Here is a 17,495-nt window from a genome sequence, read left to right as displayed (position 1 = left end):
TCACATCATTTCCAATTTCTCCCTCCAAGCGCTAAACTCGCTGATGCAAGATAGATTTGAACTCACAACATGGTCATTTCTGAGACGTAAAGTTCCAGAATTTATTTGGCTGCGCCTTTTCATAGAGCTGTTTTTTTTTTCCGTAACTTGATGCCCTTTTAATGACGGTATCCTGCAATCAGATGATTCGATGTGTAATGACGTCAGGCCCGTTTTATATTTTATCATGACATGTAAAGCGACAATGACTTTCAACACAGCAGAATGACAGAATTGAATGTAAGATATTGAAGATCAAGGGATTACTGTTAAAAAATTACAAATATGATTTGGTGAACTCCAGTTTTCTCCCAGTGCTTGTGTGGGATCTCTCCAGGAACTCTGGCTTTGTGCCACATTCCAAAAATGTCCAAGTAATAAAGACATTGAATTGTTGATAATTGTGAACATAAACAATTATTTGCTGTGTTTGCCCTGTAATTGGCCGGCAACCCGTCCGGAGTGTACCCAGCGTGGCACCCAGAGATAGACTGCAATTCACAAGTGTTGTGAAGAGTGTGTGGCTGGAAACAATTGATTTAACTCATTCACTGCCTGCGATTGGCTGGCAACCAATTCAGGGTGTCCCCCGCCTCGTGCCTGAAGACGGCTGGGATAGGCTCTAGCACCCCCGCGACCTTAATGAGGATAAAGCGGTCTAGAAAATAGATAGATGGACTGCCAGAAGATGTGCTAAAATGTGTCCACACCAGTGCCAGGGTTTTTGTCATTTTCACTCACATTGCAGGACCCACAGAGTATTTAGTTTTAGGACTACATCAACATTCAATGCAGCATAAGAAACCTTAGACTCTCTTCTTTCATCAGAAGAAAATGAATTAATTCCTAAATTACATGGGTCTTGAGTTATCTGAGCTTGAAATGGAGGCAGCTGTTCAAAAGGCAAATGCTGCCCCCTCGTGGAAGAGACAAATGTGCTTTATTGGTACCCCTGCAAGAAAAGCCAAAACCCAAACAAATTCGGGAATAGCGCTCCACGTCATGCTTGACATTTGGGAATGGCAGTGAATGTGTTAAAATGTATGAAACTCTTGCCTGGATGTCTGAAAGTATGGATGAAAAAAAACATCACAGATTTTAAATTCATACATCATAAATAGTTTGAGGGTTTTGGAGTATAGGTTCTGAAAATAAAGGTGGTGAGATCCGGGACTGTGGGTTGTTGGGAGATGTGCACATCTGCCAACTTTCTAATCTTTTCCGGGGGACATCTGCATGTTCTTTTCGCAGGATTACTAAGACTGACATCGCTCAAAAGTGAGAATAAAAGGAAAAGACAAGGAAGAAAGATTTGGATTGGATTGAATTGAATTGGATTTGCCTTTATTAGTCTCACAGTGGAGACATTTACATTTGACAGCAGCAAAGTGATGAAAGGAATGAAAGTAGAAAAACAAAATACATGAGCAGCTTTAAAGGCAGCCACTCTCGCAGTGCCGTCTTAAAATCAAAAGAACAAAAAAATAATAATATGACAACACAAAGACAATATTACAACAGAAGGACATTTTATGTTGGAGGATGGATTCCTGCCACTCGATTGAGGCGACTTTATTTGATGGAAAAGTCACCAATACCAACAGTGATGATTCATTGTTTGGAGTTCATGTTGATGGACAGTGTTGACCCAGATGTTCACAGCTGGAAAAACTTGCAGCAATGTGGCCATAAAACAGATGCTAAAATAGCTTGTTTTGCATCGGAGGTACGTTTTTCTTTAAGTTGTCGACTAACCCTATTACCTGGAGACTTTGTCAAGACACTTGAGTTACATTGCGGGTGAGAATGTTCGTTCCCACGCTGTCACCCGAACAAGCGAAAAGAGCAAACAAGCAAGAACAAATGTGAAGAGACCTTGTGATGACATACTGATGAGGGGTATTAGCAGATGAAAGGTAGCTCTTTCTCCTCCACTCCCTGCCTCATTCATCCTTTTTGCTTGCACTTGTGTCGTCCTCCTTTTTTCCCCGCTCACACAGGAGCTGTCTAGCCCAGAGCAATCACGATGACATCAGGTTTGGGTATGACAGCAAAGGTCAATTGAGTTATGTGTCATTTTTCGAGGCTGTTATACAATGGGGCGGTTCCTCCCACACCACCCTCTGCCCCGTGTGTGTGTTGGGGGGTCGGGGGGGTTGCGCGCGTGTGTGTTTGTGTGCGTGCGTGCGTGCGTGTGTGTGCGTGCACACTTACATCAAAGCATCAGAGAAAAGTAGAAGAGGTGAGGTAATGGTGCATGGCTGAATCCCTCAATGCAGCCCTTCACATAGAGTCATAGACATTACAATGAGCTATACAAGGAGCTCTGCTTGTATCACTGTGTGTTTGTGTGCACGCTGCATTGAATATGTGCATATGAAGTCGCGTGTGCATGCGAGTGATGCAATGTTTGAGAAAGCATGCGTGATGGAAGACGGAACAAAGGGTGAGCTATTTAAGAGAAGAGGTTAGAGTCCTCATTTTATCCAGAATGTGTTTGTGTTCAGTCGGCCTCATCCACGTCGGAGAGTGTGTGGTCTTTGAGACTTTAAAGTGGAACAGACCTTCATGCCGTCTTTGAAAGCTTCCTCGATGCTCAGGCTTTGTCTCCACTGGAGCAACAAACCATATAAAATGTTTTACTTGTCATACTGTTTTAAATGACACTCTGTTATCTTGGACAAGTGTCAGTTTTTCCAGATGTACGGGGGACCTGGTTGCTCGGTACAGACCCTGGCAAACATCACATTATCATTTTGTAGGTTTTCAGAGAAGCAAAAATCACCACGACCACTAAAGTCAAATTGCGGCAACTGTCAAAATAATCACAGTGTTGCTTTTGATTTATGGACAACCGCACATAACCTGCTTCATGTGTGAATGCTGGGAATTAGACACTCAAATAGCAATGTTTTCTTCTCGATGGCTCATTTAGTGCATTTTTGTTGTTATAAATTCAGCTTGGTGTCTTTGCACTGACAGTCAATTTCTGGTTTCATTGAGGAAACATTTGATTTTGTGAAAGAGGGATGCTTGACAACAGTCATGACAGCATTGCTTCGGTTAATATCTTCACATCATACTTTTTTGATGTGAGACACCCTATATTTAGTCCAAAGTTTTACCCTTTATGTCCAATTGTCAACATGAACTATGGTTACTACATCAGTTAAGCGTTGAGAGCATGGGTTGAGTGATAATTGTAATTGACCTCATGTAGTATTCTTGAGGCCTACCTGTCATTGCGCCTCCCATTTTGTTTTGACTACCCCATCTTAACCTCCTTACCCTACCCTTTGTGCACCTCCTTGCCTCCAAACCCCCGTTTTGGGACACTCTCATCTCACCTCTCTTCATTACGCCATGTGGGACTGCTGCATATCAATGATTTCATTGAGAAGGAGCATGTGGGGCCATTAAGAGGTGAGCTCACCTTCCCCAGAGATGTTTGACCTTATTCTCTGTGACCCGGGCTTCCTCCTTCTCCCTGCCTTCATTCCTCCTGCAGCCCCTTTAGAACACCCCCTTCCCAACTTGTCCCCGCCTCCACCTCACGTTCTTCCTCGCTTCTGTTTCATGGTACTGAGAACAGAGCTCTATTTTTAGGCCCAGACTCCTGCGGTCGTCACATCTGGCGCCAGTGGCCTCGATGCTCTCGCCCTGGCCCGTAGATACACAAACACACATTCACCCCACCCCACTTGGCAGGAGGAGAGCGCAAAGGTCAAAGTAAATGGCCCACGGAAATATCAATGACATCACCTTCCCCATCTAAAAAGTGTATCTGACTCTAAGAAGCCTCAGAGCTGCACATTTACATTACATTCTCCTCTGCGTGTATGTCTTGAGCTCCTTCTTAAGGAAGGCAAATGAGTGCAGATGCATACCATACACACAAAGTAGCCCTAGAAGTGGGTAAATACGCGCATGTATGGTCGCACATACATTATGTTAACAGAGGAGGAGGCTTTTGCAGAGTTTGGTTTATGTAACCAAGTTGCTCTGCCCCTCCCCCCACACCATCTTTGGCTGTCTCATTGGCCTCACATGATGTGCTTGATGTCATTTATCCTTCTTTGCCCTGAAAAAAGGGGGTGTGCGTGTGTGCCTGTGCGTGTGTGTGTATGTGTCTGTGTCTGTGTGTGTGTGTGCGTGTGTGCGTGCGCATGTGCGTCTGTGTGTGTGCGCCTTGAGCCGGCAAGGGACTTGTAAGTGATGAAGAAGAGGAGCGGGATCACGTCATGCTGGAAACATTTGGCAAAGGCTCCCATTTAAACACATACAGATGACACACACACACAGACTCAGTCAACCACACACAAAAGAAATGAATGAACTTTTCCGTCTTTTTATATTGCGTAGGCTGTGCATACATTGCACGCGGATGAAGATTAAAACCGTTGACAGTAAGCCACAAATTTGTGAGAGGAGCTTTGAGGCATTCTAGAGAGGATGAAGTCATCATCCAACCATCATCAAGTTATGCTGCAATGTTAACATTAAATATTTTTTTTTGAAAAATGTGTGTTCTACTTCTGATTGGAAGAATTCCCAATTTGAGGAATTATTTTTTGAAACCTGATTGAAAATGATCAATGCCGCTCGGTAGAGTGCATAACTTGACCTGCACATGCGTCAAATGTGTTTAATGTTCAAGGATTTTTTCCAACATTAACTAAAATACAGGCCAGACGTCTGAATGTTTGGGATTAAGATCGGTATCCTTTATCATCACCAAATGATTCATGAGCTTGTTCCTCCTTATTTGCACAAAAATAGTCATTTCTTCGGGGCAAACCGGGGCAGGCAACGTTGAATCACGATTAAAAGAAATCAAGCTCTTGGACAAAAAAAGAGGAAGTCCTTGTGTGGAAGTCCTGACGCTGGATATTTGTACCACCGTGCCCTAAATATTTCAACCATTGCTACTTTGTGTATACAATTCATTCATCGCGCACGCCTTGTGGCTTGGCTGCATTTGAAATGTATCCGAATGCCCTTTCAGCATCCCAACCCACCCATGTAATGCATTCATGTCACGCCAAATAAAAATAGTTTGTTTAAACGGTTACCTAGGCAGTTTCAACACAACAGGTCAACAGACGCAGAAGTAGAGCAGCATGCTAACCTTAGATCACTGTCCCCACGTTTTGCCCCCATCAGTGCCTTTAAACCTAAGCCCTCAGTGAATGTGGCACAGTTGCTTGGTAGCTCAGTAGCACCATTAGTTTTATCAATGTCGGCTTGAAGGCTCCGGTGCACTCGTGGTAAGTTTTACCATAAGCACCACTCAGGAAAAAAGTCATTCTCAATTAGACTATCAAGCTTATACCCAATACTTGCGTGCATTCAACACATTCCACTCGTGCTCGAACTGCCCACTACTGTTCCTGCCATGGCGTCACTCCGCTAAACAATGGTAGATTCCTGTTCATCACTGGGCTGTCTATGATGCACTATCTCAAGAATTCCACAGCACTGCTTCCTTGCTTACCTTTTTAGTCAGGTTTTATTTTTTTCAGCAGATTTTTTTTTTGTCAGAGGCTGGTTTATGTTGGGGACGTCAGTAAAACATCCTACTTGTTATTTTCTGGTGCAAATACTTGTATAAGACAGCTGTAATGCTTTATCTAATACCCCATGACCACAATTTTTTAGACTGAATCTCCGGAACCACTGCCTGATAAAAGTGGGAGATTTTTTTTCCATCACGATGACAACAGGCTAATTTTGGAGTGGCGAGCAAGCCCGAGGCCCCGGAATCAGTAATGTGGTTGTTCGTGATGATTCATTTTCCTCATGATGGTTCCTTATCCTCACATGCACGAATGCATTCATCGTCAAAAGAATGTGTACTACAAACATCAACACACATCTACAAAGAAACAAGCCCCCCAAACAGCCACTTCCTCCTGTTTTGCAACCGTTTGCTGATAAACTGAAGCCAGTCCATCTTGGGATGACAGAAGCAATCAAGGACTCAGCATGTATGCTCAAATACAAGCTTGACTGCTGGTTTAAGAGGTTTGTTTTTACTTTATAAATGCTGTACTTGTCTGTGTTTGCATCAACTGCATGCTGTAGCATCATGAGGGCGGTCGCCTTGCTCAAATGGAGACAGCTTGTCCAGTTCCTCTTACTGCATGGCGTCATACTTCCTCTATTGTTCTTTTGTAGCTGGCAGAGTGATGTCACTACTGGGCTCTGGATCTGACACACACACACACACACACACACACACACACACACACACACACACACACACACACACGCACACACACAATTACATCTCTGGGGCCTGTTGAAGCAGGAAAGCCAAACTTCTCTGTGGGAGTTGGCGCTGTCATCATGCACTGATAGTCTCCAAGGTGCAACGCCTCATTTCTTTAGATTCATTCTGTAAGAGAGGAAACTGCTCAATGATTAGAGGTTGAGTAATGCTTTCAGTGTCTGGTGCTATAGAGCACTTTATCAAATGAATATGACCATTGACCATTTGTGTTATCTTAAACAAGTGTGAAAATCTAAAGGCTCTGTTTTCTTTGCTTTCATTCAGTAAGAAATCCGTCAACATTGCATCAACGATTCAGCATGATTTTCCCTCCTGGGCTTGCGTAGGTATTCTGTTGTCAATGTGAATGTGTGTGTGTTTTGTTTGTCTGTGTGTTTCTTGCTTTGACCACCCTGGACTGGCTACAAGCACACTTGTATTCTAAAAATGGATGGATCAGAGTAAATGCTTCTGATCCAGCAATTTAACTTGCGCTACTGTTGCGTACGAGTTGGCTCTCCCTTTTTAAATGCACATTACCACCACCAACAGGACCAGAGAGGGACTCATGATGCATAAAGATAAAAGCAGACTTGACTCACATTGTTGCTTTTGTGCTACGGGGTAGCTAATTAACATGAAACAGATCTACAACCTGCCTGTCAGACTTAGTTGCTGAGGCTTAAGATGCTGTGAGATGTCTTGTATGCAGTATTAAGCTTCTAACGTGTGGATTTGATGTGTGTGTGTGTGTGAGAGAGAGAGAGAGAGAGAGAGAGAGAGAGAGAGAGAGAGAGAGAGAGAGAGAGAGAGAGAGAGAGAGAGAGAGAGAGAGAGAGAGAGAGAGAGAGAGAGAGAGAGAGAGAGAGAGAGAGACAGACTAGATACAGGATGTCCTTCCCAGTTCATCTTATGGAGAAAAAGGGAACCAAATATGTCTGATGTGGAGATGTTTGCTTGTACCGTTGAAAGTGAATACGGAAGTACAATGAAATAGGAACTTATTTTCTGTTTGCCTTTGCACGCAGCTAAAATACAACTTCAAGAGAACAGCTATGTGAGGCTCACTTCACAACATAAATGGTACTGTTCAAAGTTCACAAAATGCAAACACCACGTTGTCGCCACCTTGCTTACACACAAACTTACACACACTGCTTCATAGCTCCAACTGGGATTGTGTATGATGGACAATTTCTGTTTTATGAGGCCCATCTGGTCCTGACAACCTCCCCTGCATGCGTTGATATCTCGCGCTTCCTCTCCACGTTGCGTGTATGTGTGCGCGCATGTATGTGTGTATGGTAGCAGGATTGAACAGATTGACTCAAGTGATTTCTTAGCAGCGAAGCGTCACCAGTAACTGAATGCTGAGCTCCACCTGGGGCTTAAGTACCTTGGAACACGGGGGCTCCGCAGCACTACCGACTGCACTATCTCATGCATGAGTCGACCCTGCCAGTCATTTGCATCTCTTCTTGTAATCTCATCCAACAGAGATCCGCCTGCCACCTCATCCTTTTCAAGATTTCTGTTTGCTCTATCTTCTTCTTCTTTTCCTTTCGGCTTTTCCCTTCAGGGGTCGCCTCAGCGAATCAATGTCCTCAATCTATCCCGGTTTTGTGCATCCTCTTCTCTCACACCAGCTACCTTCATGTCCTCTTTGACCACATCCATAAACCTCCTCTTCGGTCTTCCTCTCGGTCTCCTGCCTGGCAGTTCAAGGCTCAGCATCCTTCTCCCTATATAGTCACTCTCTCTCCTCTGGACATGTTCAAACCATCTCAGTCTGGCATCTCCGACTTTCTCTGCAAAGCCTCCAATATTGGATTGGATTGGATTGGATTTGCCTTTATTAGTCTCACATTGGAGAAATTTACATTTCACAGCAGCAAAGTGATGAAAGGAATGAAAGTAGAAAAACAAAATACATGAGCTGCTGGAAAGGCAGGCACTCTCGCGGCGCCGTCTTGAAAAAAGAACAAACAAAAAAAACTAAACAAATAATATGACAGCACAAAGACACAGAGAGTCATTCATTCTTCAGGACTTGCTGTACCCTCTTTGTGATGACATGAAGCAGTTCTAGATGAAAGAGGAGAGGATCAAAGCCAGCAGTGGACCACCAGTGGACCAGGGACATCATGGTGGAACGTGCACGTCGACTACAAGCTAAATGTTGAAAGCAAACATGCAGCTGTAGCATCCATTGACAAAAAGAGATTGTCTTACATCTCCTGTCCCACATAAATCTGCTTCAATTCCATCCCGCGACAATTCCATATACGCATCGGTGCTCTGCGCTGACGCTCCTTTCTTCTTATCGCGGGCTCCTCAAGCCATGCATCCATCCAGCCGCAGACTGTCCAACAGCACCGACCTTTCCGCTGAACAAAGTGGGGCTCTGAAGATGCTGCCCATTACAGTCGCAAAAAAGCACAATGGCCCCAGAGCTGTCCAGCGATGGCAGTCGAATGGCACCGACATTCCTCCCATTCAAAAAAGGATTTGGATTGGATTGGATTTGCCTTTATTAGTCTCGCGGTGGAGAAATTTCATTTCACAGCAGCAAAGTTATGAAAGAAATGAAAGTAGAAAAGCAAAACACATGAGCTGCTGGAAAGGCAGCCACTCTCGCGGCGCCGTCTTGAAGTCAAAAGAACAAAAAAAAAAAAAAAAACTAAATAACAAATAACATGACAACACAAAGACACAGAGAGATTCTGATTCTGATTCATTCTTAAGCACTTCCTGTACCCTCTTTGTTACATAAAGCAGTTCCAGATGAAAGAGGAGAGGATCAAAGCGTCTCTTCACCAGTGGATCAGGGACATCATGGTGGAATGCGCATGTCGACTACAAGCTAAATGTTGAAAGCAAACACGCAGCTGGAGCATCCATTGACGAAAAGAGATTGTCTCACATCTCCTGTCCCCCATAAATCAGCTTCAATTCCATCCCGCGACAATTCCATATACGCATCGGTGCTCTGCGCTGACGCTCCTTTCTTCTTATCGCGGGCTCCTCAAGCCATGTATCCATCCAGCCGCAGACTGTCCAACAGCACCGACCATCCACTGAACAAAGCGAGGCTGTGAAGATGCTGCCCATTACAGGCGCAAAAAAGCACAATGACCCCAGAGCTGTCCAACGATGACAGTCGAATGGCACCGACATTCCTCCCATTCAACACAGTACTGGCATATCCATGCTGCCGAAAAGGCGCAACCGCTCAGCACAGTCTCCTCCTTGATGAATGTCGTGGTCAAAAATGCTGAAAAACAATCCGTATCCGTTCCACACGACGCACAGCAACACAAAGTGACAAAAGAAAACACAAAAACAAGACAAAAACAACCAAAAAAGCAAGGCTCATCAGAGCACTTGCTGACGGCTGCCTACTCGGGCGCCATCTTGGACTCCTTTATAATATAATAAATATTTATAATAACCTTTATAATTCTATATAATCTATAAAATCTTTATAATAATTTTCTAATATGAGTTGTCCCTCTAATGTACTAATTCCTGATCCTATCCAACCTGGTCACCAAAGAAAACCTCAACATCTTCAGCTCTGCTACCTCCAGCTCTGCTTCCTGTCTTTTCTTCAGTGGCACTGTCTCTGTGGCGTCACCGGTGCGCACCGCCGCTTTAATGTCTTTCAATTCCTTGATCTCCTTGATGTGCGTTTCACACTGACGCATATCACACGCTTGAAAATGGTAAAAGCAGCTGTCGTGGGACAGAGAGAATCAGACTCATCTCGGCCTCAGACCCAGACAGACACACCGCTCGCAGAGACCTGCTCAGCATCGCACGGAGTTTCACAGCACGACTTGCTCGACTCCACGCCACGATCAAGCTCTGTGCGTCACCTGCCTGGGAGATCTGATAACGAACCTACTTGCAAATAAAGAGACACATCAAACTCTTTATCTCCAGTCCAAACAGCATGGCTGGTCTCACCACTGTTTTATACACTTTTCCTTTCATCCTAGCTGAAACCCTCCTATCACACATCATACTTGACATTTTTCTCCAGCCGCTCCAGCCTGCCTGGACACGCTTCTTCACCTCTTTTCCACACTCTCCATTGCTCTTGACAGTTGAACCCAAGTACTTAAAATCCTCCACCTTCTTTATTTCTTCTCTCTGTTGCATCACTCTTGCACTTGGATCCCTCTCATTCACACACATGTATTCCTCTCCTATCCAGGGTATATCTCCACATATCTAGTTTCTCCGCCACCTGTTCCCCGTTCTCGCTACAGAACACAATGTCATCTGCAAACATCATGGTCCATGGAGATTCTTGTCTAACATCGTCTGTCAGCCTGTCCATCACCATAGCAAATAAGAAGGGGCTCAGAGCTGACCCCTGGTGGAGTCCCACCTCCACCTTGAATTCCTCCGTCACACCGACAGCACACCTCACAACTGTCTTACAGTCATGAGACATGTCTTGCACCCCTCTGACATACTTTTCTGTCACTCCAGACTTCCTCATGCAATACCACAGCTCTTCTCTGGGCACACTGTTATACGCTTTCTCCAGATCTACAAAGACACAATGCAATTCCTTCTGACCTCTGTACTTCTCTATCAGCATTCTTAAAGCAAACACTGCATCTGTCGTACTCTTTTTTGGCATGAAGCCATACTGCTGCTCACAAATGTTCACTTCTGCTCTTAGTCTCTCTGTGTGCTTTATGCCTGTGTGGTATTTGTTAATTGACTCAAAATCTAAAAATGTGTTTCGTGGGAGGCTTTGGTCACATCCACATCTGAATGAAACATGAAACCAGTAAAACTATTGGGAAGAAACATAATCGATACTTGAGAGATGACAAAGAACACATGCATGTTGCACATCAACACTGTCACTCACACATACAGCGCATGATTGCGTACTGCACTACCAAAGTCCCCTGTAGGATGACCAGCTCAGCTGTCATCCCACTCACCCAATTGCCAATCTGCCCACACGACGTCACCATAAGAGCAGTCTTGTTACTGATCCCCTGACAACCAGCACCATCAACATAAACTCACACAAACACTCATGCACACATCAATTGCATGCACATATTGTACAAAGGTGCAATGATGCGTGTTTGTCCGACCGTGTTGTATACTTCACCCTGAACCAACAAACTTCTCAATTCCTCCTTAACACACACACACACACACACACACACACACACACACACACACACACACACACACACACACACACACACACACACACACACACACACACACACACAGGTTCACATATGCAGACAAAGCAAACCCAATTAACTCACAGTCCTCATCACCCTAATCTCCCCTATCTGGAAAATGACATCGCCCTTCCTATGCAATCCTGACAGATGACCTACCTATGGTTTTGTATTACACTCCTGTCGCTTCCTGTTTTAGCAGAAGAGGGAAGAGGGGGCATGCACAAATAGATATTGAAGTATTAGTCTGCTGAGCCGTGCTTATTTCACCCCCAAAAAACTTCTGAATTTAAACAGAAATGCTGTCCGTCTCCAAGTCAAAACGCTGTGAAGACCAGAGGTCATGGAAACGGGGAACTCGTCATGACATTTTAAATAAAGTAAATGCAGGGAGACAGCTGCCACACGATTTGGTTCTGCCCCTTTTATGTCTGGTAGATCAAATTAGTCCATATTGTTTCTCTTCTGCTTCCATTCATCATGACCGTACTTGAATCACACATCTTATACATTGTATTTGCAATCACAATACTTGAACAACAAAGTAGAAATATTTGAACTAAATGTTCTCAATGGGTTGGTATCACTATGTTTATATGTTGTGCTCCTAGGGCCACCTATTTCTGTCGCCGCTGAGAGCTCACGTTCACTCAATATGACATCACGACTGCCGTTTGCTATACTGTATCTCGCACGGTAATCCTCCAATTAGCACAGCTATTCTCAGCCATGTTACTCAGGAGGGTGGCAGAAGAGAGGGAGGGCAAGCAATACGCTCATGTCATTTTAGGAAATCTAGGCTACTTTTGTTGTTTTTATCCAAGCTGGCACCTGTAACAGTATCCTTGGTAATCATGTTGCGACTATTTAGCAGGAATGTAAATTTCATTGTATGCATGTGTTTACAGTGTGCGTGTGCTTGCGTGTGTGTATTTTGTCTAAAGAGCCCTTAAAAAAATAAAACAACAACAACAGTCTCAAAACTGCATTGAGATCTCAAGTTCGGTCCCGAAATGATCTATCATTTAGCCTATGCGTAAAAGTAACACTACCCTTTTTGTCAAACATATTGGTGGTAGCATTGTGGTCTGTTGCTGATTTTCTTAATCTGGTACTGGGAAGATTTGGTGAGGATCTAGGGGCCAAAAACAAGGCCACTTTGGACACAACAAAATCTGTTTCTATTAGTATTAAGTCAGGGGAGCCAAGTCATATTACCCACACCAACTTTCAGGTTTTTCTTTTGTTTAAAAAAAAATGAGATCAACTGCATTCGTCCGAAATGAGTTTCCTCCCAAGATGTCCGGGCTCTCTCTTAAAGAGGAAAGATGCTATGTCATCTCGGAGGGGCTCAGAGTCGAGCAGATTCCCCTCCACATCGAGAGATGCCGGATGAGGTGGCTCGAGCCTCTTATTTGGATGCTTTCTGGACACCTTCCTGGAAAGATTCTCAGTACATATCCCACCAGCAAGATGCCCCAAGGACAACCCAGGACACACTGCAGGTACTATGTCTCTCGGCTGGATTGGGAATGTCTTGGGATACCCTTAGATTAGCAGGAAGTAGTTCCTGGGGAGAGTGAGGGCTATGTTTCCCTGTTCATGCTGTTGCCCCACATCCCGACCCCAAATAAGTAGTTGTGAGTTGATGGTTGGATGGATGGATATTTGCAGCATTAATTATGGCAAAAATTCAAAACATTTTAGGGGGTCAAATACTTTTGAAGCCACTGTAACATTTCCATTTCCAGTCAGTCTCCCCACGTAGTCATGTAATGTCATTTGCTGCCCTACCAATAGCTGAACTTGTGGGCTACATATTTTTCATTCCATAGTAAAGCATCAAGAGTAGGTGGACAGTGACATGGAGAATGTTAGAGAACAAGCTAGTGGAGTTTTCATCTCTAGAGTTTCCTCTATTTTGTCCGCTTTGGTTCTTTTTCCATGCTTTACCCTAATTTAACATTTTCCTTTTCCAATTTCTTCCTCAAACATAAAACCACATGAGACAAGGCTGTGGACTATGACCTGGCAGTGCAGCGAGGTCACACAAATTCTCCCATTGCAACACTAGATATTCCTATCCTTGAAAATGATTGACTCATCTTAAAACTTGTTGTCATTGAACAGCTTAGTTTGACTTGTAAAAACTATTTTCACTGTAACTATTCAAACATAAAACTATGCATTCCCATCACTTCACAACTAAAGTAAGGTAGTCACGCATAACTGCTGAAGTACCTGTTGGCCTTTAACTGTCCCCAGTAGAGACCAGCTCTGCAGCTCGGTCGCTGAGGTGGCCGCATATTTGTTGACTGACTAAGGAATGTGGTTACATGCCTTGGACATTAGCTATGACGGAGCTCTGGCTCCATCGGAAAGGGAGGGTGCAAAGAAGTGGGGAAGGCTCCAGCCTCACGGCAAGTGAGCTCATTCACACTCCAAGCTCGAGGGGAGCGAGTGGCGCCGTCATCCTCCTGCAGAGAGAGAAATCAGAAAGAGGAGGGAGTCAGAGGGCGGAGCTTTCGTGAGCGAATGGGCGATGCGGACAGCAGAGCCGCACAACAATAGTGCGCTGCTCTTCTTGCTGGGGACTCGCTGAGAAAGAGAGAGCCCTCACTCAGACACACAGAAGCTCTCAGACCAGCTGCAAGAGGAATACAGCTGGCGCATTTGTGCTGAAAAAGGCAACCGTTTTCCTCTTGCTCTCTCAGTGGCCGACATTCTCCACAAAACCACAGAATTACTAACTGTTTATCCAAGAGCGTTTCTGGGATTTTTGCATTCACATAGGATTCTGGACACATGTGGACTTGTTTTGTGGCATTTTGAGATGCAGCTACACAGATAGTCGAATGTGTGGGTTACACAGCCACTGTGTACTCTGACATCAAATTCAGTTTGAGCAATCTTGGAATTTCCACCTCCATCTACTTCCTAAAGAGGACATTTTAGCTCCAGATTTGCAAGGGGTGGCACCATCCCTGAAGATCCCAGATTGTGTTCTTGGGGATGCCACTTGTGGTGATATCCCCTGCAGAGGATTGTTTTTGGCCAGACCTGCACAACACTGAGATGAGGCTGAAGATCAGGGTCCGCAGGATGAAGGAGGGCAGGGAGCTACGAGGTGTGTACCCACCTGGACACTCAGCAACAAGTCGTGTGTGTGTGTGTGTGTGTGTGTGTGTGTGTGTGTGTGTGTGTGTGTGTGTGTGTGTGTGTGTGTGTGTGTGTGTGCGCGCGCGCGTGTGCACGCTTGTGTTTTTGTGTGTGTTCAATTTGGAAGATACAGAGAAGTCCCAGCTTCAACAATATGCAAAAGGAATATGTTGTATTGATGATGCCAATACGCTCACCGGTTTAGCTTCTGATAGCATTTTACAGTAGAGACTATAAAGATAGAGGTAGTCCAGTGCTAGCGTCTACTAAAAGTGGACATGAATGAAAGTTAGTGATTCTACAATACGTACAGTACTGTATTTAAGATAGACTGATGGGGCTCTTTGAGCAGACCCTGCTCAACCTGACATTAGTTCCCCTCAGCTTTTGTCTTCACCATTACGCCGGTTAGAGACGTAATGAGAAGAAGGATTAGGAGGATGACATGAAGATAAAATCCAATGAAAAGTAAGAGAAAGGGGATTTGGGCAAATGAATGAGAGCTATGGCCCACGGTATGACAGTGCTCATGCTCTCACAGCCTGCGGTCATTGAGATGTAAAACTGCCACAAAGGCGCCATTCTCTTTCTTCTTAGCTTTTCTTACTCCCTTACTGAGGACTCACACTCTCTCTTTTCAGAATGTATGCAGAGATTATGTTATCATTGTGTGTGGTGTGCACTGCAGGTGGCAAAGACAACACTTTTTCACACAGGCTTGAGGCAATACTTTCATGGTGAACAAAGTACACACAGCCAACCATTCCCTCATCCCACATTGGACGTGCATGTCATATGTATACATTTAGTGGGTGTGATTATGTTCAAAGCAAACTATTTTTTTGTGCTTGCCTATACATTTGTACAGCAGCATATACAGTTCATTTTACATTCAGACTGAGCTGCTGGAAGTGAAAAAGGTTTTTTTTAATCAAAGTAATAAGTTAGGAATTGATTTTCGGACATTGAACTCATCCTTCTGCAATAACAAATGATTATTTTAATAATTGATTAAGCTGTTGATTATTATGTGTTTAAACAATCAATTTTGGAAAAAAAATGAATTCCTTTATTCAGATAGAGGACGTTATTTCAAATTCACAGGGTGTAAAATACACAAACAAATTATGTATGATTCATTAAATGTTCATCCCCGTGTTTTATTTTGATACAACACAAAAAAATGGTCGGTATATATTTAATATTTATAATTAGTGGTGTGGTAAGAAAAGGGTCAAAACGATTCATCAGTGATAACCAATAATTAGCAATTTGATAACCGATTAATATTTTGCACCTCTAGAGCATGTCACCAATATTGCCTCATACTGTACAATGTGCTGAAACAGCAATTCAAGTGACATATTGTGGCTCTCTGTGCACCAAGATAGAGGAACAATGAAAGTTTAACCATTACACAGGACGCTAATCACACAGTCTATCAATCCTCAACACAGCGCCTGCTTGAAAAGATGACATCACCCTCTTGTCTCATCTGTGCATTGTCAATCTTGTCTGTTTTCACACAATTGGTCATCACCCCCCTCGAACGAACACACACACACACACACACACACACACACACACACACACACACACACACACACACACACACACACACACACATTCATGTACCCCTTCTTTTCTCTAGTCTGCAATTCTGCTTTTGTACTGCTGAGTGGGACATGTGTGCAATGATGTCATGTTTGGGGGAGGGGTGGGGTCACATTGAAATGCTAATGTACCCTCATGGGTTGAAGGGACAGCTGGAGGTGCACACCGCATGGCGTCATGTCTCTCTTGATAGGAACCGAAGAGGAGAGTGGTGGAGGGGCGGTTCGACTGCAAGCTACACACTTTAAAGGAGCTTGAACACAGAGGGGAAATTGATTTGGTTTGTATTGATACAGCAGTCAATTGTACCAATTGGAGTGATGATGTAACAGCGGTGCTCCCGTTAACCAGAATAGATACACACTGTGTATCTCCGTCCAAAATGTTCTGCGGCTTCCACTCGAGCTTTCATCGGCCCATTCTAATTCATCGATTCACAAAAAGGCACAAAAAAGTCTGATCCGAACATCTGCTACTGATCATTGATAGTAAAGATTGGACATTTGAATTTTGATTTAGTTTATTTTAAGAAATCAACAATGGAGAACCGTAGCCGGAAGGCCCTAGTCCGACACTTTCACAGAGAGGGTTGGGGGGGACAGGCGGCGGGGGGGTTAGTAAGCAGTTGCATAAGTGATGAATTGGGCAGAGGGAAACGGAAAAAGGAAGTCACCACTAGCAAGCGCTGCCGATGGCAAAACAGTGCCCTCTTTCCCGGATCTTTACTTGCCTTTTATTAAGCTGGCTGGTGTGTTCACGGATCAGTTTGTCATGTCCTGTTTATTTTCCATCTACAAACTTGTACCTTGAAATGTCCAAAAAGAAAAATCGTGTCTCCGTTTTTCCCCCCGCTAATGCCCAAATTGCTCCAACGCTGAAATTTGTTGGAAAGGTGACAACATTTCCCGACACTGGCTTACGCAAATATGTGCAGCCATTTGTGTTCATGTGTAAAGTATCAGCATGTCACGCTCGACTGATTATCACGCTGCACTGAAGATGAACTCATCCTTCCCAGTTGACCTTCTGATGTCATGTTTGGAGACAGCTGGCTCGCTGTGTGTCACAGGGTATTTTTCAATGACTTCATTGTCGGTCTTCACTGGTGTGTTTGCGTTATGCTCCGAGATTGGAATGGGTCGTCGTTTTCTTTTCTGGAGAATGTGAGGTCATGTCTCTATCCGCAT

The 17,495-nt window shown here is 44.1% G+C and overlaps 1 protein-coding gene across 5 annotated transcripts in view; it reads left to right on the top strand.

Annotated features, from left to right (window-relative positions):
• dusp8a (dual specificity phosphatase 8a) overlaps window positions 1-17,495 on the top strand; it is a 53,179-nt gene that overhangs the window by 29,164 nt on the left and 6,520 nt on the right. The window contains exon 1 of one of the 5 annotated variants that reach the window (XM_088997266.1): window positions 9,796-9,949. The exons of 3 other annotated variants lie outside the window; for them this stretch is intronic. In XM_088997266.1, coding sequence (XP_088853392.1) covers window positions 9,811-9,949 — 139 coding nt within the window. In that variant the 5' untranslated portion in view covers window positions 9,796-9,810. Of the gene's footprint in view, window positions 1-9,795; window positions 9,950-13,979; window positions 14,663-17,495 lie in introns of those variants that run through there. One more of the 5 variants, XM_088997268.1, reaches the window with a different exon arrangement.

Source organism: Hippocampus bargibanti, linkage group LG05 (assembly GCF_051943395.1).
Source record: "Hippocampus bargibanti isolate YZ-2025 linkage group LG05, ASM5194339v1, whole genome shotgun sequence".
NCBI lineage: Eukaryota > Metazoa > Chordata > Actinopteri > Syngnathiformes > Syngnathidae > Hippocampus > Hippocampus bargibanti.
This window is presented reverse-complemented; position numbering and strand designations above follow the sequence as displayed.